Source organism: Prosopis cineraria, unplaced genomic scaffold (assembly GCF_029017545.1).
Source record: "Prosopis cineraria cultivar Desert tree isolate PC_DT_omini unplaced genomic scaffold, ASM2901754v1 PC11, whole genome shotgun sequence".
Taxonomy (NCBI): domain Eukaryota; kingdom Viridiplantae; phylum Streptophyta; class Magnoliopsida; order Fabales; family Fabaceae; genus Prosopis; species Prosopis cineraria.
In genome coordinates this window covers 13,968,767-13,994,393 of record NW_026555342.1, presented here as the reverse complement: position 1 = coordinate 13,994,393, position 25,627 = coordinate 13,968,767, and the positions used below count along the sequence as shown (strand labels likewise).

Genomic DNA, 25,627 nt, shown 5'->3' with positions numbered 1-25,627 from the left:
TATATTCGAATATCATATGACATCAAAAGAAGAAAAGAGGAAGAAGGGAATATACAGATCAGAAGGAAGGAAAGACAGAATTGCAGGATCCATAAAGGAAGAAAAGCCACAGAAAGGAAGAGGATTTCCCAAAAAATGAGACCAGAGAGAAGAGTCACTCAAATCATCCACACCTTACGAACCGTCTCTTCTCATATATAGCATTGGCTTCACATTGTTGAGATTTCTTTCCCCGACCGGTTACAAGAAACCAGAGGCACCATGCTTAATGAATGATCCCAAGTCATGTATCCTTCTTGGATCCCACAAATATTTAGCCAATTCACGACAAACTTGAGACGAGAGAAGAGATGCTTTTATAGGTAGAGAGAGTAGTAGGATTTGATGAAAGTGATAAATTTGGGAGCATTGGGGGTTACTAAATTCTAGATATTTAATATCTCAAGTTTAACCACACACGTAAATGATCAATCATTATCTAATATCCCTTAGTAATTAGACATCATTTGAAGCATAAGCATAAGAATTACAAGCTTTGTTAATTTGTTAATTGCTACGCAAGCAAAGTAAAATTTATTTGTTAAAATGCAATACCGCTTACATGATTCTTGCAAACAATTGTATATGCTAATGATGAGTATAAACTTCACGTATGCGGGACAATTCGCGTGGCAATATGTTTCACTAGATTTGTTAATTTCTTAAGCTTAGATAACTTGGGTTTAGTATCAATGGCTTTGACTCAAGAGGTTGATTACTTTGTGCATAAATTGATATAGATACATGATTTTTCTATATCTGTATACTTATGCTGAATCTATTGCTAATATACTTAGAGAGGAGGGATTTTGTTGTGCCTTTTATAAAGCATCATATTAATTATTCATTACAATTTTTTCCTTTTACCCTATTTAATGTTTAATATTGATATAAGAAAATATGAAATTTTCTAAAGGACGTGCTTAATATGAAGAAATTAGGAATTTATTTAATTTTTAAACAAAAGTTAATGACTTTGAAGGAGTTTTTTGTCTGTTTAAAGAATTAGATTTTTTATAAGCTATACTTTCTTTTATTTATAAGTAACTTTTAATATATTTTATAAAATTAAGGAAACATTAAAATTTATTAATTCTATCTAAAATTTTAATAAATTTTTAACTTTACACATATTATATATATATATATATATAAATTAATAACATGCTTTCTTTTACCAATATTTAATGAAAAGTAAAAGAAGAAATTTGTGATAAAAATTTAGTGACATAACTTATAAATAAAATAAAATAATTCTTTTCTTCTCATTTTATAAACAGTTACAAAGAAGTAAATCAATCAATTGAATATAAATAACAGGGAGAATAATAATTAAGTCTTAAGAGAATCAATTAATTTAAGTTGAGAGATTTTAGAGTGTTAACAAAATTTTTTAATCCTTTAGTGAAAAAATATGATATCTAACAATTCTACAAATTCGCAAGTTTGGCTTCTAAATTTGCAACTTTATTGTTATAGAGTTGCAACTTATTTTTCAAATTTTAATAAAGAATATAAATATATTATAATAAAATTGAGAATTAAATTTACAAATTTCTAAAATTATTAGACATGATATTATACTACTAAAGGATTAGGAGACTTTGTTGGTACTCTAAAATTGATTATGACCCCTTAGGACCTAAATGTTAGTCTCCCTTAAATATTATAAATGTAATTTAGTGTTTATAATCACCATATGCTCTTTCCTATACTTATTATAGGACACCTTTCGTAATAATTTCTTTAGTCTTTGATACAAGGCATAAGGATAATTATTTATTATCATTTCCCAATTTTACCCTGTTGTAAATTTAATTTTATAACTTGTTATATATTATATATTTCTCTTCATATTTTTAATAGGAATAAAGTTAAAAAAATTTATATTATTTTAAAACATTTAGTCATTTAATGGGTTAACTAAGATTAGTGAAGTAGTTGAAAGTAACAAGATTAAATAATAAATAATAAGAAAAATTAGTATTACCTCAATTTTAAATTGTGAGATACTTTTAGGAGAGATTTGACATCCTATAATATAAGATGTTTTAATAAAAATAAAATTTTATTAATGATATTTTTTAATATTATTCTTTCTATTCTATTATTTCTCTTCAATATTCTTTTATAAATAAAATATTAAATAAAGAATATTTTTATAATTTATATTTTTTTTAAAAAAATTTGTTTAAAACTTTTTTGTAATTTGAGAGAGTGGTAATTACTGAATTTTTTATACGTAAATTGTACAGAGTTTATCGTCTTCGCGCTCTTCCATTTAAATTTGCTTCCTTGCCATTTCGTTCTTCTTCTGCTTTACTTGATGACTTGTTCTGCTCCGCGAATTCCATCTTCGATTAATTGTTCGGATTGGTTCTGATTCCCGCAGTCGCCATTAGTTGCCACTTCACAAGTTCTCTGAAACTGTAATCTGTTCATTTAATTTTTCGCATTTCAGTTCTGGAATCACCAAACACCGAAATGGTTTCCCGAGTTCAACCCAAAGAAGACAACCCTAAGAAGCAATGGTCCTTGAGAGATTTCGAGATCGGAAAACCTCTTGGAAAGGGGAAATTCGGTAGAGTCTACGTCGCTCGGGAAGTCAAGGTACTCACTTGATTTAACAAACTCCCTTTCCTTAATTTCTGCTTGGCTCGTTCGGCAACTTATGCGGTGAAATTTCGCTTAAGATTCTAGGAATTAATAGAAAAAAAAATAGTCATATTGTTTTATGCTGGTTCGATTGATCTGTCATTTTTAATTTAATAAAGATCCGATTTTCCTTTTCAATGTTTCACTGCAATTCTGTCTGGGTTGAAGTTTTAATTTTGAAGGTTTTCCTTCATTTTTACAGTGGACCAAAGAAGTAGCCTTTACTTCTTTCTGTCTGTTGGTTTGGTGATTTCTTACCATGAATTCCTTAATGTGTATTAGTTGAGAGGAAGCTGTTAGCTGTTATTATTTATGGTAGAATGGTACTTGGCTAGCTTCTATATACTTTCATAACTGCCAAAGGGACCCTTATTTATTATTTCTCTTTGTTGCTGGTGCTGGATCTACATGTGATATTCACTTGTCCCCTTCTTTGAATTGATTTGGAATTACCAACTCGACTAGATAGTTATTTATGGATTAATTCCTTTCAGAGCAAGTATATTGTGGCTCTGAAGGTTATCTTCAAGGAACAAATAGAAAAGTACAGAATTCATCATCAATTGAGGAGAGAGATGGAGATTCAGACTAGTCTTCACCACCCCAACATTCTGCGTCTCTATGGATGGTTTCATGATGCCGAACGGGTTTTCTTGATACTTGAGTATGCTCATAGTGGCGAGCTTTACAAGGAGCTCAGAAAGAAAGGTCATCTCACTGAGAAGCAAGCAGCCACGGTAATCCTTTTTTGTCACCTTGTGCTTGCTGCACATTGCCCTTCCTGCTTCTTCTATCATGCTGACATGTTGATTCACTGTCGAGCCTTAGCGTTGATATGGCCTCTTTTAGGAGGAAGATTCGCCGTCCTGTATTTGGAGAATGCACATTTATCCTTCCAGGCGTTACTTTAAATAGTTTTGAGAAAGCTGAATTAGAGCATAGGAAGCTAAGGCTTGTTTTGTGAGTTAATTGATGAAGTAACTAAAAGAGATTGAATGGACTTTGGGCATTTTCTGAAATGTTTACCAAGTTTCAAACCGTGATGTCTTTGCTGATAGTAGTTATTAAATGAATAAGGCTGCTCTGGAAAATTTTCGAAAAGAGAAGGATTTGGCAAAAAGTGGATTTGAAATTGACAGAAAAATTATATAAATATATTCTTCATTATCTGAACATCTTATTAGAGGGTATTGTTTTGTGCTCCTTATATTTGGACCATTCTTATTGTTGAATTGACTTTTAACTCTTTTCTCCTGATGATTTAGTATATCTTGAGCCTCACAGAGGCGTTGGCATATTGTCATGAGAAACATGTCATTCATAGGGATATAAAGCCCGAGAATTTGTTACTTGACCATGAGGTACGTCAAATTACCTCTGTTATTTGTATGTTCTTTGTTGTAAATTACAGCAACTCAGCCAGAATTGGATTTTTCAATTGAATCCCAAGTTTGCAAAGTTTGCAATTTCTACAAATAATGTTTACATCTCTGGCCTCATCAGGATTTTGGTTGAATATTCATTCTCTTTTCCTGAAATTTGACATGTGCATGAAAGTATATGTAATTGTCTTTTGCCAATTTCTTTTTCGTGTCCAACTCCTTTCCTTTTCTTCTCTTCAATCACACAAAGACTGTAACCAGTTAAAAGAAAATCGAGAAGCATTTGATACTCAAAATATTGATTTCTTTTGCAGTTATGATATGAAACCTTTCAGTAACTAGTTGCTTCCTGTTTATTATATTAGTTCTGTTTCAAGGGTACCCATGCAATTAGTTTGACCATGCTTTAATTGCAGGGCCGGCTTAAAATTGCAGACTTTGGTTGGTCTGTACAGTCAAGAAGTAAGAGACATACCATGTGTGGAACTTTGGATTATCTAGCACCTGAAATGGTAGAAAATAAAGAACATGATTTTTCTGTTGATAACTGGACTTTGGGTATTCTTTGTTATGAATTCCTCTATGGTTCTCCCCCATTTGAGGCTGAGAGTCAAGTTGATACCTTCAAGAGGTAATCAAATGCATGTGCCCATTTTGTGTTGTAGATAAATGTTAATGTCAGCTATAAATCACAAATACACCCATTTTTTAGGCGAGTATATTTGACCAAAAAACAGAAAAGGAAAAAAAAAATGCTTGGACACCAATATTGCCAAGGCCTGTTTTGGACACATACATATTGGACACCAATATTACTTCCTTTTTAACCAATTTCATAACCTTTTAAAGCCTTGTGTGTGAGAGAGAGAGAGAGTGTATGCCCCTATTTTTATGTCTTTTGTGGAAAGTGAGAGTTTTGGTCCAAACAAGTGTGGATATTGTTGATCTCTACACTCTAGTTGGTGAGGAGTTTAACAATCACCATGTGCGTATGCACGCTTGCCCCACCACACACGTGCGCTAGTAGTATTTTATACTATTTGAAGTTAGATTTGACCATATTAGTTTCTATGCCTCAAACTATTATAACGGTTATGCATTTAACGTTACGCAGGATAATGAAGATTGACCTAAACTTCCCTTCTACTCCTTCTGTTTCTTCAGAAGCCAAAAATCTGATTAGCAGGGTATTTTTATGTTATTCATATTCATCTCCATTTATCTGATTTATATTATTTTTATATTAGCAAATCTTTTCAATGGATATATTTAATTACCATTTTCTGATTGCAATTTTGAAACTGATGCAGCTCTTGGTGAAAGATTCCTCAAGAAGACTATCACTTCAGAAGATTATGGAGCATCCTTGGATACTTAAGAATGCTGATCCTAAGGGTATCTGCAATAAATAGGCTTAACACCTCCAATCACTATGTCTCTGAGGGATTGGACGTTAGAATTATAGATCTGATGTAAAATGCAAGCAAACTGACTATCTTTTGGCATGGTTGTGATGAAATATGAAGGATAAACATTGTACATCTAACTGGAATAGGGTGAATTTTGCAAGTGGCTGTAAGGAAACACACTGGTGTTTCTAAGATTCCTTAGTACCATGTGTCGATTTAGTGAGATGCATCCGTTTTTCTGGTGTTATGAACTAGGATTGTTTCTTGCATCGCGTTAACTGCCAATTATCACAAACTAACATAACACCTATATGTTTTACCTCAGCTTTGCATATATGGATGTAAATGCAGAAAATTCATTCAAAGGATTTCGTGTGCTTGATAGAAGATATTGCTAAATTTATATTTTAACAGGTCCACAAAAAGAATTTTGAACGAGTTGGAGTATGGCTTGGAGAAACGTCATGGAGACCACTCCATCTTTATATCAATTAGATTAGGTCATTCTTGTTCGGGACATTCCGTCTCGCTGTTCGTCTAAATATCGTAATTATAATTTTAAATTACAAAATATTTATACAATTATTATGCGCAAGTTTTTGAGTATGTTCTATGGTTTTCAGTTCAGCAATCTTGGAAATGCAAATTACAAGGAAAATGGAATATTTAATTGGTTATCGGTAAGCAAATTATGGAAATGATTAGCCAACACAGAAATTATAGGGTCAGGCAATATGGCATGTTCTAAAGCTGTTGATCGCGTGGACTGCTTGGATAAGTTGGATTGGCATTTGGCATAAGTGTTTAAAAATGAAAACAAGAAAGCTTGAGTGGAGCTAGATGACAATTCTGGTGATTTAACGGTACAAAAGAACAATTTCTGGTCATAATTGGTAGCTAACGTAACGGTACAAAGTAAAGTTCTCATTCTCAAGTACTGCCATGAAAATGGAAATCCGACGCTTTATGTACATTTTTGACTGAATGATACGTACTATCCTTACCCCAACCTATCAAGGACCAAATGTATGTGCTTACTAATCTTGCTCCAAGACGTTCAGCAAGAATGTTAGAACGCACACGAAACTGATTACTATCCAACTGAAAAAACGAGGTCTAAAGTATCATCAGAGGATGATAAATCACGCAGTAAGGTCTTGCTTGCTTCTCCAATTCCAGCTCAATAGTCCCACTATGAATATAGCATACCTCAAAATTAGCGCATGGACATCAAAGTGCGAACTCTTCTTTCTCTGTCTGCCTTCTTCGCGCTTGGTGTTCTCTTTAGTTTCTGCAATTCTTCTTTCACAACTTTCTCAACCATATCAATGGAGTTAAGGAGTTTCTTCTGTGGTGTTAGAAATTCTGATCTTTCATCGGACTGATTTGTGATATCAAGTAAAAGTTTTGGGAACTTACTGCCAGCAGGTGTCCGGAGCTTGTGACCATTGGTTGGATTTGGAGAGTTTGCAAGAGATTGATCAGCTGGAGATGGACTCGTAGGTTGCTGGCCTCGGCTTTCTCGCAAGCGAACTCTTCTCCTTTCAATTGCCTAAAGCAAAGATCCATGTTAGTTAACATTATGAAATTTTCGGAAACTAAAAGAAGCAAAAACATGATTCTTAAAACAATTGGAACCATACAGCATGATACATGACAATTGGTTCATCTGGTCGACATGTAGTCTGAGATAAAATGTAAGATGCTTAGGGATCTGTTGGCAAGTAACTGGAGGCATGCAAGGATGCAGTTATTTGATAAAATTGACCAGAAGGTATATCAAGGCTTTCATGAATGTAAGATTACAATTTTTGGGTTTTTTTTTGCCGTCTTAACTTTAATTCTACAGGCAACCCTTTGACCAAATAACCACACTGCCCCGTTCTGGAAAGCGTTTAAAAACAATATTCTCGTATGGTTTTAGTGCATTATTCCCTTGTCGGTCAGTGTAGATTTTATTTAATTCTAAACCTATTTATTGAATTCGTAAGAACAAGCTATCCAACTGAGATTCAAAGAACAATTTAACGTCTAATTGGATATCATTCTTGCTCACATTAAATTCCAGCCCCCAATACATGTCCATTCACCATTGATGTCAGATCATTAAGGCTAAAAACATGCAGAATTTCGGAACCTCTGTACATAATTTCTTTACGCTTTCCACGGATTAAGTAAGACAACAACAAGAATTTCCTCTCAAAATTAATTACCGAACAAATATGGATCTGAATAAGGATGACGGGTTTTCTTGCATAGCAATAAACCTCAAAAGCAGATATAGGACGAACGAAAAAAGGTGCTTATTACCCTCACAACAGCAGTGATGTCACGAAGAGGAGTTCTTGGGTACCAAGAAGGTAGCACGCTCCGCGATGGTCGGATCCTTACCCGCCGATCAGTCCAAGACGGACTGTTCCGGTCCGCAGTAGGTGAACCGGTTCTCGAATTAACAAAACCGCCGCTGACGTTCCCCCCAGCTCGCATAACTCCCAACCCGGCGGCTTGGCCCGAGGCCGTCCAGATAGTGTTTTCTCGACTCGGTGTGGATCGAAATAAAGCTGATTCCAACTCATCATCGACCATGCCAATAGCACCAGATCTCTGGCGACTGAATACTGCCGCAATGTCCACAGGCTGTAGCCGTCTGTCTCGTGATTCCGGCATACCTAACCTTCATATTTAATTTTTATATTATGTAACATCAAATCAATGGGATCGGAAAAATCTAACTCTGACACAAAGACGACATTTCCATTATCCGGCAGAGAGACGTAGAGTGACACATATATAAAGACGGATCCAAGGAAGGCCACGAGAGAGGAATGAAGAGAAAGAGAAGGAAATTGAGTTGAGATTTACCTTGAAATGAAAGGGTTTGGCGATGGTCTCTGAGTGTGAAAGAAAAGAAACGAAGAGGGAGGACCAAAGCGGCTCGATTTTCAAACGAGAAATGGGCGGTTTCATACAAATTGCAACTTGTATTCTCAAAACGGCTCGTTTTCATTTTGAAATGTGCGGAGAGCGGATCGAATCGAAGTGAGTCAGTGACGTTGGCGAATCTTTCACCAAAAAAAAAAACGAGAAGAAATTGAGGAATCTTTTTATTATTTTAATGGAAAAAGGAAAAATGTCATTAATAAATGAAATACAGCAGGAGTTTTTATGCAGAGAAATTGAGGAATCTTTGATTAAGATCGGATGAATAGGAAAAATCATTCGGAAATAAAAATGTCAGAAGTGGGATTTGAACCCACGCCCTCTCACGAGGACCAGAACTTGAGTGTGGCGCCTTAGACCACTCGGCCATCCTGACAGTCGGTGCAAGTTTCATTCCTAATTAGATTCTCCAAGTTAACAGCTTATTCACATGTAACCATTACCCCACCCCGCCCAGCTTTCTTTTTTTTTTTTTTTTGGTTCAACCCACCCAGCTTATTGACATGCTCGTATCAGGGTTTTACTCACTAATTTATTTCAATTCCAATCTAATCTATTTACTAAATAAATTAAATTTAAATTTTTAATTAAATTTATTTAATTAAATAGGCTAAATTTATTTTACAAAGTCTAGCCTACCTATATATATTATGTAATATATTGCACAAACATTAGTTTTATCATTTGATTTTTAATCAATCTAATTCTTTTTATTTGGCTAGTTATATTTTTAATCATATTAAATTTATATATTGATTTGTAATTGATAAATCAAGTTATATATTATATATTTTAATAGTTCTAAATAGAGTCGGTAATTCTTTTAGCGCCGAGCTTAATAAACTAATAATTTTTTAATATTCAAGCTAGTTTGAGTAAGCTTAAAAAAACTCGAGCCAAGCTCGATCGGGTTTAGGTTTAACTCAAATACCTGGATAAAAAATTATATTTATAAAATATATATATTAATTAGTTTTCTAAATTTTAAATCTTTTTATACTAAAATACCATATATCTAAGTGCATTACTATATATATTTTAAAAAAATTAAAATATCTATATTGTCATATTTTTATTATTTTTAATCTGTAAACTATCTCAAAAAATATTTAAAATATATTTTAATATTGATTTTTAGATTTTTAAGACCCATATATTTTAAAAAAAAAGTTGTGAGTCTTATACACCATTTAGGTATTCAAAAAGTATATTTTATATTTTTTATAAAATAAAAATAATCAATTTTAAAGCAAAAAATTAAATTAAAATAAATTTTAAAATAAAAATGAGGGTGTTCGAGCTAAGCTTAGCTATTTAGGTTTTTCAAGAAATTCAGACTTATTCAAGTCATGCTCATTTGTGTTAAGTCTAAATAAATCAAGTTCACCCAAATTACCAACTCTAGTTCTAAAATATGTTGAGACGTTTAAAATTAATATATAATCTTATTTAAAAGACTTACTTTTAAATAGGCTCAAGCTAGAGCTATTAAATAAAAGCTTGATGGACCACACATAGAGCATGGTCCACATAAGGAGAGAGAGGACATGCTTAAGGTCCAAGAGGAGCTAGTATGCGTGCCAAGCCTAAGGGAAGTCCAAGAGTTCAAGTTTAATGTGCCTAAGGATTCATTGCAAAGCATAAGAGGCTCAATGACTAGAGCTCGAACCAAAGCTATGAAGGAGGCTCTAACTAGTCTCATTAAAAAAGTTCAAGGCCCATGTTCTTTAATGAGCTTCATACGTCTAACAAGCTCAATGAAAAAGATCCACACTTGCTTACAACATTAAAGATCCCCTATTTAATTCATCATGTGTTAAATAAGATTAAGGGATATTGTGGTCAAGAATGGGACTCCATTTATGGTCTGATTTGAAGATGAGAAGGCGCCATTTATGATCATAAATGAGGAGAGAGAAGCTGTGATCTCTATCATGTTCAAGCCTTTAATACGAATTCAAATTGTTTCCTATTTTATTCTAAGTTTAAATTTCAAGACTTAATTTGTTTTCCTTTTTGATTTTGAGCTATAATGTTGTCCTTTTCATTATTATGGTTTTATTAGATGATTTGACTTAGGGAGCAAGACTTTTGTTATTAGGAAAGTTTTGAATTCTCTCATCTAACCATTATTGTTAATCTCCAAGAAATAAGAAATGTTCCTTTTTAAGGAGATGGTGCCATTATGGAAAGAGTCATCTAGGGTTAGAGATTCTAAAGTCTTCTATCTTGCCTATAAATAGGCTCCCTTATGTACTCTTCTAAGATAAGTTATGAATGAGAATTTTCTCTTGAGTTTGATAAAACTTTCTGTGTGAGCTGTGCTTGTTTGTCGGAATTGAGGTAAATACTGGTATGAATAAGAGTCTGATCAACTCTTATGGTGTCTTGAAGGCTAAGGTTATTAAAAGCAAGTGTTCTAATTTTTCTTTTTTCTTTTATCATTATCTTCCTTTATCATTTTGTTTTATCTTTGCTTTCATTCATTATCATATTTTCTTCTTTACATTTCTTTGTTCTGTTTTCTATCTCTTATTCATGTTTCGGGTTCTGTCCCGAACTAGCACAATCTCGCTCTCGCCCCCGTATCAAAGCTTTATATAGGTTTCAGGACAAACTCAAGCTTCAAGCCTACCGCATAATTTTAGATTTATTTGATCAAAAACTAACTTAGCTAAGTTTATTTCCAACCCTATTTATAGAGAAGCTTTCATGGCACTAAACAATATGGCCATTAGTATTGAATATGAAAGGCTTCATGTCACACTTAGAGAGTAAATCAAATTGAACAAGAAATTAATAGATGTACATATTGGTTTATCGTCAGGCTCCTAATAGCAACTTAGATATCAAGGTTTTTGATGATATACTCATAGTGCCAAAACTTATGAGTTTAATGATATCTTGATTCTGGCCAAAAAAAAAAAAATCATATCTTGATGTCTTTCCTTACTTAAATTTCTATGACCTCATATTAAAAAAATTCAATATCAAACTTTGAATCGAACCAGTTGACTAGTTTTTTGGATTAATTATTAATTACTCTATATTAATTCGTACATTACAAATTTACAATACGTTGATTGTTACTTACGTCAGACAATAAGTACTTACGTCAGACATTTCTTATTGTTTTAGATACTTAATTCAATATTTCTTCTGTTTTTTTTTTTGCACTTCATAAATAGTTTAATGGAAAAATGGCAGAAAAATTTATTTAAATTAGGTAAATAATAGATTGATTCCACGAAATGATATAATTCCCCTGATGTCTCTTGAAATTTTTTATCATTAGGGAATTAAAAGAAATGACACTTTTGCCCAGACACGCATCAGAGTTGAAAATTCGCGAGTCTCCATTCACAACTTTGATTTCAATATTAATAAGTTTTGTTCCTAAATTCGCGACAATTTATTAATCATTCGCAAATCCTGGTGTGCAAGTTTAGACAAGCATTAAAGTTGTAAATTCTCAAGTCTCCATTCACAACTTTGATTTTCAAGTTAACAACTTTTGTCTATAAAGTCGCAATAATTTATTAGCCATTCGTAAGTTTTAATGTGCAAGTCCAGACAAGTATCAGACTTGAAAATTCACAAGTCTCCATTTACAACTTTGGTTCTTAGGTTAAAAACTTTTGTCCCTAAATTCGCAATAATTTATTAGCCATTTATAAGTCATGGTGTGCAAGTTGAGACATGTATCAAAGTTGAAAATTTATAAGTCTTCATTCACAACTTTAGTTTTAATATTAACAAGTTTTGTTCCTAAATTCGCAACTATTCAATAAGAAATTGTAATTTATCAATACCCTCTGAGTAAACATTAGTACCCACGTCTTTCAGCTTTAAGCATGGAAAGAAAATGAAGATTTCAATTATTTACGCACAATAACTCACATCAACTTCAACTATCACATATGGAGAAGAAAATTTTAAGGAAGAGAGAAAATTTACCAACGTACATCAAACGCAATAGAGGAAGAATGTTTGTTTATATGTACTCACGCATAGCAGCCAAACAAAACAAACAACCCATGTACAGAAACTAAAAAAAAGGAACACAAGAATGAGAAGGAGAAGGAGGAGGAGATGGAGAAGGAAAGGGAGACGGACCAGAAGAATACCACAAATTAAGGTGTGAATGGAGAACCTGAGAATCCGAGATGGACTAGAAAAATTCGCAAGTTTCTTCAATGAGGATTGAAATTTTTGTTTACTTTAAGGGCAATTTTGTCATTTTATTTGATTCCTTAATGACAAAAAAATCCTAAGGGACTCTAGAAAAATTATACCATTTTGTGAGATTAATCTATCATTTATCTAATTTAAATGAATTTTTTGGTCATTTTCCCTAGTTAAATTGTGAAAACAAAACAGTTCGCGTGTTTTTCCGTGATAAAAAATTGTTTACATTTCGAATTCTATTTCCCTCTAAGCCATCGAAAGCTTACTATATAAGTTGGCCCCCCTTAAAAGAGAAATCCAACTTATATAAACTTTTTTTCTTTAACAAATTATTAACTATCCTGAATTTCATAAATTAATTGTTCTAACCTTAATCTTTTATGGACACCGATTTTAACCCGAGGAATAACTAAACGATATCACATATGGGTCATCGGCTCGTCACTGCCAGTCTACCACTTCCATATAACTTCGCCAGGCTGTTGCTTGACAACTCCCGGAAAAAAAAAAGGGGGGGGGGGGGGGGGGGGGGAAACCACCGTAACCAATTATATGATCTGAAGGGTGACTTTTATTCCAAAAGCTTAATCTCTAAACTCTAAAGTCTGAACTATCTGGTAACTTTTCTGCATGCACTTAATACACGTAGATATTGACCTTTTTGTCCCCCAACGAAGAACAGCGATTGTTCATGGTCATTCACATCATAACTGAATCATTGCCACTCATACAATTTCAGGAAAATGTTGCTTGTATTGTAGCTCTGGGAAAGAGAGAAGCAGCAAGGAAAACAAATCAAAATGATCTGCGGTGTAACTTCAATCCCAAAGAATATTTCTGCATATACTGACAAGTATTGATTCACCGTATAGCGGCATAGATTACCTCACAAAAATGAGACGAGCGTTTCCAAGCACAACTCAACCCTTCATTCAAATTACATTATGTACAAGGGCAAAAAGGGTTTTTCCTTGACGCTCATCCTCTTCCTTTCTCTTTACTTGTCAGGTCGCGATTTTTCATTACAATAAATGCAGCCAGATACACAACGCTGCAGCAGCATCAAGAAATTATGTTGGAAGTTTTTTCTTCCTTTTTTAATCTGCAACACATTTAAGATGCATAAGACCAAGCCATTAGGCTCCTCAAGCTTTTGTCCAAGATAGCCTGCTAGATTGATGCACATTGGTCATCATAAAATTGGGGTAGAAAGAGGCTCAGTGGCTATCATGTGAGCTTGTCCTGAGATTCAGATCCACTGGCTGCAGCTTTCATTTGATCTAGCTTCTTCCGAAGATATGCTGCTTTAGTTTCTCTCGATGAGCAGCCACCTGCTCTGCCTTCGCAATTTTATGTCAGAAGCCTTTTCTCTTGCTCGACTAGCTTCTTCATGTACTTCCCTGCAGATCAAAATCAAAAGGAAATTTATAGAATCAGCGATACAGGCATTGATTATAATTTTATCCATGACAAATGAGAGAAAAAAGAGAGTAATTATTCTTATAAAAAAAGTGAGTAATTAACAAAAAAGCAACTCAATGATAAAACAGTTCTAACAGTAACATAAAAGGTACGTAAGGATTGGTCCTTAGTTAGTGCTCAGGAATATGCATCGTCACCATCCAAACCAAGACTTCTCACCGAGCCTACCTGCCCAGCCTACTTTGGTCTTTTTCTCATGATTACTTGATTTATTCAAGAAGTCCAAATAGGAAAGACTTGTCCTACTAAAGTAGTAAAATCTTTCCACAGCAATTTATGCCACCACTTGCCATGAGCTAAATACATTGTTCTAAGAAAAAAAGCAGTAAGTGGTGGCATTGCAGGAGTAAGAACAGAGGGAAAGCAAAATAATCTATACACTCTACTCAATAAGCAAGCTCGATCACAATCCAGTAGAGAGCTGTGGCAATAGACACCCATCATATAAAAACTTTTGATTTGTAATTCCCGATCAGAACCATCAAAAGACTAAATTTTCCATGGTCGTATTCTAACTATTTCCATATTGAACAAGAAACTTTAAATTGAGTTAAACCAATACATGAAGAGCATTGATCTCATACCTAATAAAGCGCTTGTGCTCAACATTGTCAGCTTTTCCAGTTGCTCGGGCAGAAGGTTTAATGTTAAACAACACGGAAGCATCATTATCACCATCTTCATTTTCTTGCGGTGCTGTCTGAGAGACACCATGGCTTTGTGGTGGTTGTGACTCATCCTGCTCATACCCCTTTCTGAAAAAGTCCACACAATACTTTTCTTTATCCTCTTCATCAGACAAATCTCCCTTCACCAACTTATCATATAACTCCGCTTTTCTCTCTAATGCTGCATAGCTAACTGATCCGTCTTCAACTGCTTTTAGCTCAAGTTTGTCCCTGCATTATGGTAGCAACTGAAGTTTCAGCATAACAAGAACAAGCTGAATAGATCCATCAGAAATGTTAGCATAATTGAGATAAACACACATAAATCAGTAATACTAGGCATCAAATGGAACTTGAAGCCTCATCAATTATCATCAATCTTTTCACCCTTATCCTCTCTTTCAATGTTAAGCTAGCATGTTCAACGCATGTAAGAAGAAAAAAACATTTTATGGATCCAACTAAAGCCTACTTACCGAAATTGGTGCATAAATTTTATAAGCCACATTCAACTGCTTTTATGTTAAAATTAATCGAAAAGAACCAACATCATTTTGAAAGCACAACGCTTGAATCAATTCATTTTTAGTTCCAAAAACTCTTTCCTAGTTTCAAAAGTAATTACAGAGACAAAATGTCTTCAATTTTAGTCGAAAATGAGACCTAGAGATGTTGATAGTATGTAAACGGTGGGGTTCCGTGTATTTCAAAGAATTCCATCTAGCAAGCTACGATGATCACCCATGGCTTATTAACAATCCTGTAGATTTATTAGTTATACAGGTATAGATACAGACTAAGCCTTGATACATAAACCAACCTCCCCCCAACATTTTATCAATAGCAAAGAGAACAGATGCAATTTTCAGCCTGAGGGCGTGACAAAGGAGACAGAAAAATCATACGAGCCCAACAATCCCAGCCAAGCTTTATCATTTCCAAACTCAATCCAATACAAATAACTATTAACAATGGCACCGGGAATATCATTGAAGAAAAAAAATATTATAAAAAAGAAAATCATACTTGAGAGCACGGGCATCGACCCCCGAGTTCTTGGCGGAGAAAGCATCTTTACGAACAATCTTCGACTTTGCGCGTTGGTACTCAACCTCCGGGCCCGCTAATTCCCGAGACTTCTTGGACTCTTCCTGAGACCTGTAGAGCTGAGCCTTCAATTCCATGATCGACGATGCCCCAACGCCCGCAATTGCACGGTGCTTCTTGGGCATTATCGACGATTCCGTCAGCCATCCCAGCGATTCCACTACTACCCTCTTCTTCCTCTCCTCTTCCCCCATCGAGAAATTGAAGAAAAATAACACGACAAACGGATCTGACGTTGAGTATGCAATTATAGATAAAGAGAAAAACCCAGGATTGTATGACCAAATCGGAATCACGATCGGATGAATACAGGAAATTAGGGTTTTGACATGTTCATCACGCAGGCGGTTTTGTTCCCTGGGATAATGCGGGTCGGGCCAAAGAATATATTAATATCCCTTTTTTTGTCTTATTTTTTAAATAACAGTAAAGTTCAAAAAAATAAAAATTAATGACAATTAAATTTTAAATAAAATTTATAAAAAAAATAAATTATAAATATCATTTATACACTTATAAATAAAAATTTATGTTTCAATATAAAAATTATATTTAAAGTTTAAATTATTATTTATAACTAAAATTTATAATTATTTAAATTGATATTTATAATATATTTTTTAAAATTTTTTACTAGAATTTATTTATCGATATATATATTTTTTAACTTAACTGTCATTCTACTGAAAATATTACAAAATTTTAGCAGGGTTGGTGAGTTGGTTCAAATTGAGATCAACCTTGTAACCATAAACATTGTTTACAAAAATACTTAAAAATGATTTATTAAAAACATATTTTCTTTTGCTAAAAAAAACACATTTCATGATTTGCCTCGATCCATAAACTTTAAAAAGAGCAATTAGACTCCTTTGAACTTTCCATTTTGGACAGCAAACCTTCTTCCCTCAACAAACCACCAACGAAAATATGACTTCCTGACATATTCTACTGAACCGCATGGCAATCGACTTAGTCAAAAATAGGAAGAAAAAAAAATTCTCGAACACCTCACTACTTTTGATCATGTTTATTGATGTGGGTATATGATTATGAGACACAAGTCAAACCCTTTTGAATCAACTAAATCAACTTTTATTCATAGTTTTGTTGTTAATCAACAAAACCTATCACATCTGTTCAAAAAAATTAGACTTAACCCCTCAACTAAAACACAAAAAGTTACTATTTTTATCAAATCAAAAAATTATGATTTAATCAAATTAAAATTTTAATAACATAAAATTTAAAATCTGGTTATTTTAAAATGACTGGAGTAAAAAGAAATGTTACATTTTGGATAAATGAACAAATTATTCTTAAACTTTAGATTCAGTAATACTATAAATCTTAAACTCATTTATTCTATAAATTATTTCTTCAACTTTTGAAAATAGTGTAATCTAGTTCTGTCATAGAGAAAAGTTAACGTTAATCATTAATTGTCTAAAATATAACAGAAAAGAGCTTTAAAAATTATAGAAAAGGACAAAAAAATTACAATAAGGGGCCCAAAAATTATAGATAAGAAAAAAAAATATAAAAAAGGGCCAAAATTGACTCTCTCCTGAGTGAGAGCCTGATATTATCTTCGAACAGTGTACGTGAGAGCTGAGGGATTTTTGCTGAGGGAGTGCATGGTAAGTGGAGGTACGGTGGTATGATGATTGGTGGTGGTGATCGAAGGTGTGGTGTAATGTTCGGTGAAAAGGTTGTAGAGGATTCTAGTAATGTAATTGATGATTTGATTACTTGGAAGGAGGATCAGCAAAATGTTCTTGTTGGAAAATTACTATCGGAAAAAGAATTTAATAAGCCTACCTTTGAGCAAATGGTGAGGAAGGCTTGGAATCTTCAGGAAGGTCTTGTGTAACATCCGAAAAATTTTAACCCTGAATTATTAACTTAATTAAAGTAGTTAGTGAGTTAATGAGGTGTGTGCTAGAGGGGCTTAACTTGGCATAATTGTTGTGATTTCAGCACTAGAAGTGGGTCCGGATTGATGGCAGGCCACCTGAACAAAGAAAGAGGACGAAAAAAGTGAAAAGTTGTGTTCTGTGCCACATGTCGCGGCGCGTGGTTGGTTTGTTGCGATGCACGGACACAATTTGAATGTAACGGGCTCCTGTATGCTATGCGCCGTGGCGGAGGGCAGCGTGTGCCATAGCGCACGGCCAAAAATCTGATATATCTGATATGTGAGCTGCGTGAAAACAGAAGAGGAAGAAAGGAGGAAAACGAAGAGCTTGGTTTTGGCTCTGCTAGGGCACGGTATTTGGCCCCATTGTGGATAGATTGAAGCTTTCAAATACCCAAGGTAAGATTATGGTCTTTCTTCTTCCCTTCCCTCTCTCATTTATGATTAGTTATGGTAGGGTTTGAGTTGGGAGATGAATTTTCGGTCCATATGAGTATGGGTCTGATTCCATTGGTTAAAAGATATTAATGGGAGTGATTTAATGTATTGAAACACCACATTGATAATTTTGAAAGTGGTTGGTCCATAGGAGCATTTAATATCTAAAAATTGGTATTTATGAGGTAGTTGGGAGAGATTAATGTGCATTAATGATGGTTTGAGATATTATTAATGATAATGTGCATTAGTGAAATTTAATGAGCCCATTGGGTATAAATAGGTAGTGGTTATGAGTTGGTAAAATAGTATATGAGGAGTTTTTATATTGATAAAGTTTGAAGAGCTAGATAATGATGATATCCTTATGATTTGGTTGTAGAGAGGTTCGTCTTGACACCTTTCGAGCTTATTGAAGCTTGGGGAAGTTGCTATAGTGAGGGGTAAACCTTTGATCTCTCAAAGGTTTGAGGTAACCGGGAAAAACCTTAATTTTTATAGTTAAATGTTAATTGTGTTGTAAATGTGATTTGTGAGTTAACTTGATGATGCATATTGGCAAATGTTTGAGTATGAAATGGTTTTGAGGAAGAAAACATTGATTCTACCACTCTGATATTTATGAAATTATTGTGATTTATTACTATGGGTAAAAAAATTGTGATGAATTACGTGCTAAAACATGGAGTATACATGTTATGTGAGTTCATGTGTTGAGTAATGAATGTTGAAATGCATAAAATGTGTGAAATGTGCATGGCATGATCATTGATGGGAGTTTGCCTAAGGAGATGAGTAGTTTGATTGGAAATCCACGTGGTATTGGCAGTGACCGTTGGAACCGAGAACTAGCCTTGGCACCGACCGTTGGAATCGGGAGGTAGCCCTTATCCCATGGTTGATTCGGGACTGTCCCACTTATTCTACAAGGGACTCGAACCTAATTAGTCTCTATCGGTTCATGAGGAGGCTAGATTAGGGATACAACATCCCATGGTTGTTAGTATTAGGGAAAATTGGATTACATAAGTGAGTGAGTTAACCCTGGCCTGGTAGCTCCTCACAAGTGGAAGGCTGAGTTAGTCCGTGAAGGACGTAGCCTCGTGATAGCCATCGATTTCATGTCGGAAGTAACAGGAGGATACAAGATTGGCACACGATCATGCATATAAGTCCGGCCACATGGTTGTTAGTTTTGTGGTCGACACATATTAAGGGCGCATAGTTGTTATTTTTGCGACCTTGAGTTATGTTTTTGAAAACAACATGATATAGCTTTTTATGGCAAGCCCGATCACATGGTTATTAGTTTTGTGAACCGTAGCCCAATACTATGTGATAAATGTGTTATGTGCCTATTTGCATCTATTTGCAATTAATATATAACTATAAGGGTTAAGTAAAACTTGGTTACTGAGTGGTTGTACTCACCCTCAATTTTTCAATATCTTCAGGGACTAGCTCATTGGATTCGAATCAGGGAAAACACACAAAAACTTAGGATTTGTGGAGTAAATCCTCTTTATGTCTCTTTTTAGTTGTTTACATGTGTAATTGTCAATGTAATTGCCAACTAGGATAAATTGTCATGATTGGTATACTACTTGCATGATTTTGTGTTTAATTAGTGTATTTTGTACCCTGGGTCAGTGAGTTTTTGTTGTGAACCCGAGGTTAAGGCCAAAATACTTGTGCAAATAGGAACATATGTATTTTTGAGAAATATCAATGAAATGGTTGATTTGGTGTAAATTTTCCTCCCCTTTATGTTTTGTGAAAATTAGGGTTGAGTGGTGATTTTGTGAAACAAGTGTTTTTGATTGTATGTGGTGTGTTGCACGAGTTCACAAGAGTCCATTGAGTGTAGTCGAAAGGTTGGTGTATGCTATTGGCATATGTGGTTGAGTTGGGACACCCATTTGAGAAATTTTGTGAAAATATATCAAAATGGGTTTTGGTGTTCAATTTTTCATAGAAAATGAATTCGAGTGTGAAACTAGTGCCATTAGCTAGAGCTAGGAGAAAGTTCAGTGTAGACACCGAAACCACATCAATCGGACGTCAGACGAAGATTTAGGATGCGTCGAAAGTTTTCTCCTTGTGCTGTCAAATGACAGCACTGATTTATCAAATTTCATGCAATGTGTCGCAGCACACAGCGCCTCACATGTCAAATTTTGTGTAAAAATATTGAGTTTTGTGTAAAAATTTCATGCAGTGCGCATGGCGCACGGCGAACCGTAAGCCGCGGCGCACATGTCAAATTTTGTGTAAAAATATTTTGAGTTTTTAAATCTCATTATTTAGGTCCTAATTGATTTCCAATGCTTTTGTTTTGTTTTTAAAACTTTGATTTGAAGTCCTTAAATTATATTTGAGATTTGAAATGGCAAATTGGGATTCCCTTGAAATAGATTTTGAGATTTATTTATAAACCCTACCACTTGGTAATTCTTATGAGTTAAGCCCTGGATTACCACAATTTAGAGTTAAGTGTGTTTAACCTCAGGGAGGTTTCATCTTGCAATCTCTAGTTTGCAGGACAATGCGTTTGTATTTACATTTACGGAAGATGATGAGTATTATCGCATTTTAAGTAGACACCCATGGTCAGTTAATGGACATTTACTTAATATTCAAGAATGGACAAGCTCTAAAACTATTGAGGATCTAGATTTCAGTACTTGTCCGATCTGGATTCAGATTCATAATGTTTCGTTAATAGTAATAGCTTTGGCAAATGCTATTCAGATTGGTGGTCATGTGGGGGAAGTTGTCATGGTGGAGGATCCATGGTGTAATGATAGATTGATCCGAGGTTTCTTACGTGTCAGAGTCATTTTGAATCTGCAAAATCTTTTGATAGTTGGTTTTTGGCTACCGAAACCAAATAACGATAAAATATGGATTTTTGTGAAGTATGAGAGATTGCAAAATTTTTTGCTATAGATGTGGTAGGATTGGACATGATCCAAGAAGTTATAAAACGGAGAGGTTCATGTCGGTTCTAAATCCATCTGTTACTCATTATGGTGCTTTGATAGCTGCGAATCATGTTCGTCTTTAGGAAGAAGCTACGGTGGTGTTGAGAGAAGGATGGTCAGAAGCTATGTGGAGGAGGAAGTAGAATTTTGATAAAAAGCAGAGGAATGTAGGTAGAGAAAAGGAACAGGCAAAGGGAGAAGAAGTTGAAAATGATGATGATATGTTTGTTATTAGGCTTGAGTCAAAAAAAAGATATTAGAGGAAAGGCATCTGATATGTTTCCTAAAAAAGTTGCTCAAGAAGATCCTGAACTAAAAAGTGGTGAGAGAAAACAACTTGACTCAAGTCCTGTGGTCTCGATAACAGGAGGTGATAAGAGGTTTGGGCTAAGTTCTATTGGGCTCAGTGGATGTAAAGATTATGAAGGGAAGGAAGTTGAAGAATTTGTACTGGATGCTGATGTTAATAGTTTAACGGGCTTAGTTTCAAAGGTGGATAAGACTGCTTGGGCTGTAGTTCTTGTTTCTGGACCAAAGTTGTTGGAGGTTGCTAAGATCATGGAACATTTGTGCCTAAAATGTGATGCAGAGGAGATTATTAGGCCTTTGAATAGTAAGAAACAGAGAATGGATGGAGATCTGATAAGTAGTGATAATCTACTCCCTAATTTTGTTGATAGTTTATGTTTTGTGAAAGAAATAATAAGAAGTGGGAATGAAAAGAAAGGCAATATGTCGAGAGAAGGGTCAAGCAGTGGTAGAGGAAGGGGTAAGGGTCGAAGGAGGAAATTGAATGTTAGGATGGCTATGGATATTGGTGAAAATGATATGAACTTATCTGAAGGTAATGGTGGCTAGCCTTTAACAACCGCCTAAGGGCCATAAGTCTATTATCATGGAACTGTCAAGGTTTGGGATGGCCTTGATAGTGAAAAGCTAAAGGAGGAATGTAGAATTAATAAACCCTCATTAGTTTTCTTAATGGAGACAAGGATGGATAGTAGGAGAATGAAGAGGCTGAGAAGGAAATATTGTTTTAATGAAAAGTTTTATGTTGAACCAAGAGGTAGTGGAGGTGGGTTGGCTTTGTGGTGGAATGATGAACTAATACTTAATGTTCGGCATAGTTCTTGTAATATTATTCATGTTACTATGTCTTCGAACAGTGTGACTGTGCCTAGTTATGTTTCTTTTGTGTATGGTGTACTAAGAGTGGAGGACAAATTGAAGGTTTAGAGTAAGGTGAGAAGTATTTATGTTGGTATTAATGACTCATGGGTCTGTTTGGGGGATTTTAATGATATTTTGACTAGCAATGAGAAGCTTGGTGTGCATCTTATGGATTTGAGAAGAGTGTTGAATTTTCAAAGCATGTTGGCAGATTGTGGGCTTATGGATTTGGATTTTAAAGGTAGTGTTTTTACATGGTGTAATGGAGGGGAGGTTTGGCTTGTGTCAAAGAAAGACTTGATAGTGCTGTGGGGAATGTTGATTTTCGTGAGAATTTTCCTAATGTTATGGTAATTCATATTGAACCAGTGGGGTCAGATCATCACTTGATTCTGCTTCATCTTGAGTTCAAAATGACTAAAATTCCAAGACAATTTAAATTTGAAGCAATTTGGGTTGAGCATCTTGATTTTTTGCAGACTGTAAGAAGAGGTTGGAGGGCTGATATTGGATTAATTGATGATAAAGTTCTAAATTTGGTTTGGAGGCTTGATAATTGTAGAAAAGTGCTTTCTAAATGGGCAAGAGAGACTTTTCCTAATGCTAGAAAGGAGGTTGAACAACTTACCTTAGAGTTGGAAGAATGTAGGAAGGGTGGTTGGTTTGATATAAGTAGAAGAGAAGCTGAATCTTTGATTTTGAGGATTGAGGAGGCTTGGGATAAGGAGGAGAAGTATTGGTGGCGGAGATCAAGAGTTAATTGGTTATATTTTGGTGATAAAAATACACGATTTTTTCACTTAAGTACTATCTGTAGAAGAATGAGAAATAAAGTGGTTAAATTAAAGGATGAGGAAAAGATTAATGAAGCATTCTCAGCTTTTTACAAGAAGTTGTTCTCCTCTGGTGGTGAGTGTGATATGTCTGTAGCTTTGAGTTTTGTTCAACATCAGGTTACTAGTGAAGATAATTTGTGTCTTGAGAAGAATGTAACTTGGGAAGAGATTAAAGCTGTTGTATTTCATCTTGGTGGCAGTAAAGCTCTTGGGCCCGATGGCTATTCTGGTTTATTTTATCAGAAAGCATAGAGTGAAATTTGAGGGGAAGTTGTGAGTATGGTGCAAGCTTTCTTTTTGAAGGGTACTAGTCTATCTAAAATAAATCAAACTAATATTGTTTTAATTCTAAAAGTTGAGAATGCAAAAAATGTGGGACAATTCAGACCTATTGGGCTTTGCAATCTTGCCTATAAGATCATTACAAAGATCTTAGCGACTAGATTGCAAGGTGTTTTAGCAAGAATTATTTCCTATTAGCAGAGAGCCTTTATCAGTGGTTGTCTGATTCAGGATAATATCTTGGTAGCTCATGAGGCTTTTCATCATTTGAGAAATAAAAAGAAAGGGAGAAGAGTTGAGATGGCAGTGAAGATAGATTTAAGCAAGGCTTATGACAGATTGGAGTGGAGGTTTGTTGAGGAAGTGATGAGGAAGTTAGGATTTAGGAAAAAATGAATTTCTTAGGTTATGGAATGTATCAGGTCTATAGGTTTGAACCTAATAGTTGCAAGAAAGAAGATAGCTGAAGTTGATATGAAAGGGGGGTGAGGCAAGGAGATCCCCTATCTCCTCATCTTTTAATCTTGGCAATAGATGTTATCTCTAATATGATCTAGTAGCATGTTGATCAAGGTAAATTGAAGGGGATAAAACTTGCACAGACCTGTCCTATTCTCTCACATTGTTTTTTTGCTGATAATGCCTTATTTTTCCTTGAAGCAAATAAGAGGAATTGTAGTGTGTTGAAGGATATTTTGGATATTTTCTATCATGCTTCTGGCCAAGCAATAAATTTTGAGAAATCTTGTATCTTTTTTTCTCAAAATGCAGAGGATGATTTAAAGAATCTAATTTTTGATACTTTGGGAATAAGAGGTACAGATGACCTTGGGAAGTATTTGGGGTTGCCAATGGTGTGGGGTGGATTGAAATCTGAGGCTCTTACATTTGTTAAAAATAAGATAGGGGTGAAGTTACAAGGGTGGAAACAGAGACTATTGTCTTTTGCTGGCTGTAAAGTATTAATAAAGGCTGTGGCTAATGCAATTCCAATTTATCCTATGGCATGTTTTAAATTTCCAAAAAAAGGTTTGTGTAGTATTGGATGGGATGGTATCTAATTTCTGGTAGGGTCAGCAGCAAAATGAGGACAAAATTTATTGGAAAGCCTGGAAATTTGAGCAGACCAAAGGAGGAAGGAGGTATGGGCTTTAGATATTTTATGTTGTTTAATAAAACTCTTTTAGCTAAGACAGCTTGGCAGATTATTCAATGTCCTGATGATTTTTGGGTAAGGATGTTGAAGGGATTATATTTTCCTGAATCTGATTTTCTACAGGCTAAGAAAGGAAGCAAGGCATCTTGGGGGTGGTCTAACATTTTGGAAGGTAGAGATCTTCTTGAGAAGGATCTTTACTGGAAAATTGGCAGTAGTGTTTATGTGAATGTATTTTTGGATAAATGGGTGCAGGAAGCTAAGGGGCATAAATTGTCTCAGATGGATATACCTGCTGAGTTAAAGGAATTGAAAGTCTCTTATATTATTCATAATGGTAAATAGGATCTGAGTTTACTAGAGGGATTGATTAGCATGGAAGAGTAGAAGCTGTTAAGAAGAATCTGATTGCCATTAGTGAATAGTGATGATAAATAAATGTGGCTAAGAAGTAAAGATGGGACTTATTCAGTAAAGTTGGGATATAAAGTTTCTGTGGAAGAAGGAAAGAGTTATGTGGCTAAGGATTCGAGTGGATCTCATGTGATCTCTAAGGAGGTTTGAAAGGGTACTTGAAGGGTTAAATTGCCTCCAAAAATTAATCATTTCCTTTGGAGAGCAGTGAATGGTGCTTTGGCTACTAAAGATGCTTTGTTTAAGAGAATGTGTGTGAATGATCCTGGTTGTCCTATATGTCATAAGAATATTGAGATAGTAGAGCATATGCTATTTTTGTGTCCATAGGTTAAGTTGTGTTGGTTTGGCTCTCCTCTATAATTAAAGTTTAGCAAGTAGAATGTGAGTAGATTTGATAGATGGTGGGAAGATTGGGTTGTTGGGAAGGATGGTTTAGATGATTATGCAATTGCTCTTTTTGTTGCTATGTGCTGGATGATCTGGAAAGCTAGACGTAGTTTTTTGTTTGAGAATGTTGAAGTTGATGCTGAATTGTGTATTAGGAAGGCTATTGGTC

The 25,627-nt window shown here is 34.6% G+C and overlaps 3 protein-coding genes and 1 non-coding gene across 5 annotated transcripts; 1 reads left to right on the top strand and 3 right to left on the bottom strand.

The window, feature by feature from the left end:
• Positions 1-2,339: 2,339 nt before the first annotated feature.
• LOC129286885 (serine/threonine-protein kinase Aurora-3) lies at positions 2,340-5,686 on the top strand. The gene is made up of 6 exons (XM_054922974.1): positions 2,340-2,649; positions 3,189-3,431; positions 3,960-4,055; positions 4,493-4,707; positions 5,191-5,263; positions 5,387-5,686. Exons 1-6 carry the CDS (start codon positions 2,524-2,526, stop codon positions 5,486-5,488), a joined length of 855 nt encoding a protein of 284 aa, XP_054778949.1. The 5' UTR covers positions 2,340-2,523; the 3' UTR covers positions 5,489-5,686.
• Positions 5,687-6,311: 625 nt separating this feature from the next.
• Positions 6,312-8,457, bottom strand: LOC129287069 (protein POLYCHOME-like). 2 transcript variants are annotated; one of them, XM_054923224.1, is made up of 3 exons: positions 8,348-8,457; positions 7,796-8,159; positions 6,312-7,037 (listed from the first exon to the last, which is right to left on the bottom strand). In XM_054923224.1, exons 2-3 carry the CDS (start codon positions 8,150-8,152, stop codon positions 6,702-6,704), a joined length of 693 nt encoding a protein of 230 aa, XP_054779199.1. In that variant the 5' UTR covers positions 8,153-8,159; positions 8,348-8,457; the 3' UTR covers positions 6,312-6,701. The 2 variants fall into 2 exon arrangements, with proteins under 2 accessions (XP_054779199.1, XP_054779197.1); XM_054923222.1 differs by having other exon boundaries at positions 7,796-8,154; positions 8,348-8,441.
• A 260-nt stretch (positions 8,458-8,717) lies between these two features.
• Positions 8,718-8,801, bottom strand: TRNAL-CAA (transfer RNA leucine (anticodon CAA)). The gene has a single exon. It is a non-coding gene; the product is annotated as a tRNA-Leu (tRNA).
• Positions 8,802-13,298: 4,497 nt separating this feature from the next.
• Positions 13,299-16,234, bottom strand: LOC129286871 (uncharacterized protein At4g18257-like). The gene is made up of 3 exons (XM_054922954.1): positions 15,790-16,234; positions 14,680-14,994; positions 13,299-14,013 (listed from the first exon to the last, which is right to left on the bottom strand). The coding sequence occupies exons 1-3, from the start codon at positions 16,062-16,064 to the stop codon at positions 13,920-13,922; spliced, it is 684 nt and encodes a 227-aa protein (XP_054778929.1). The 5' UTR covers positions 16,065-16,234; the 3' UTR covers positions 13,299-13,919.
• Between the last annotated feature and the right edge of the window lie 9,393 nt (positions 16,235-25,627).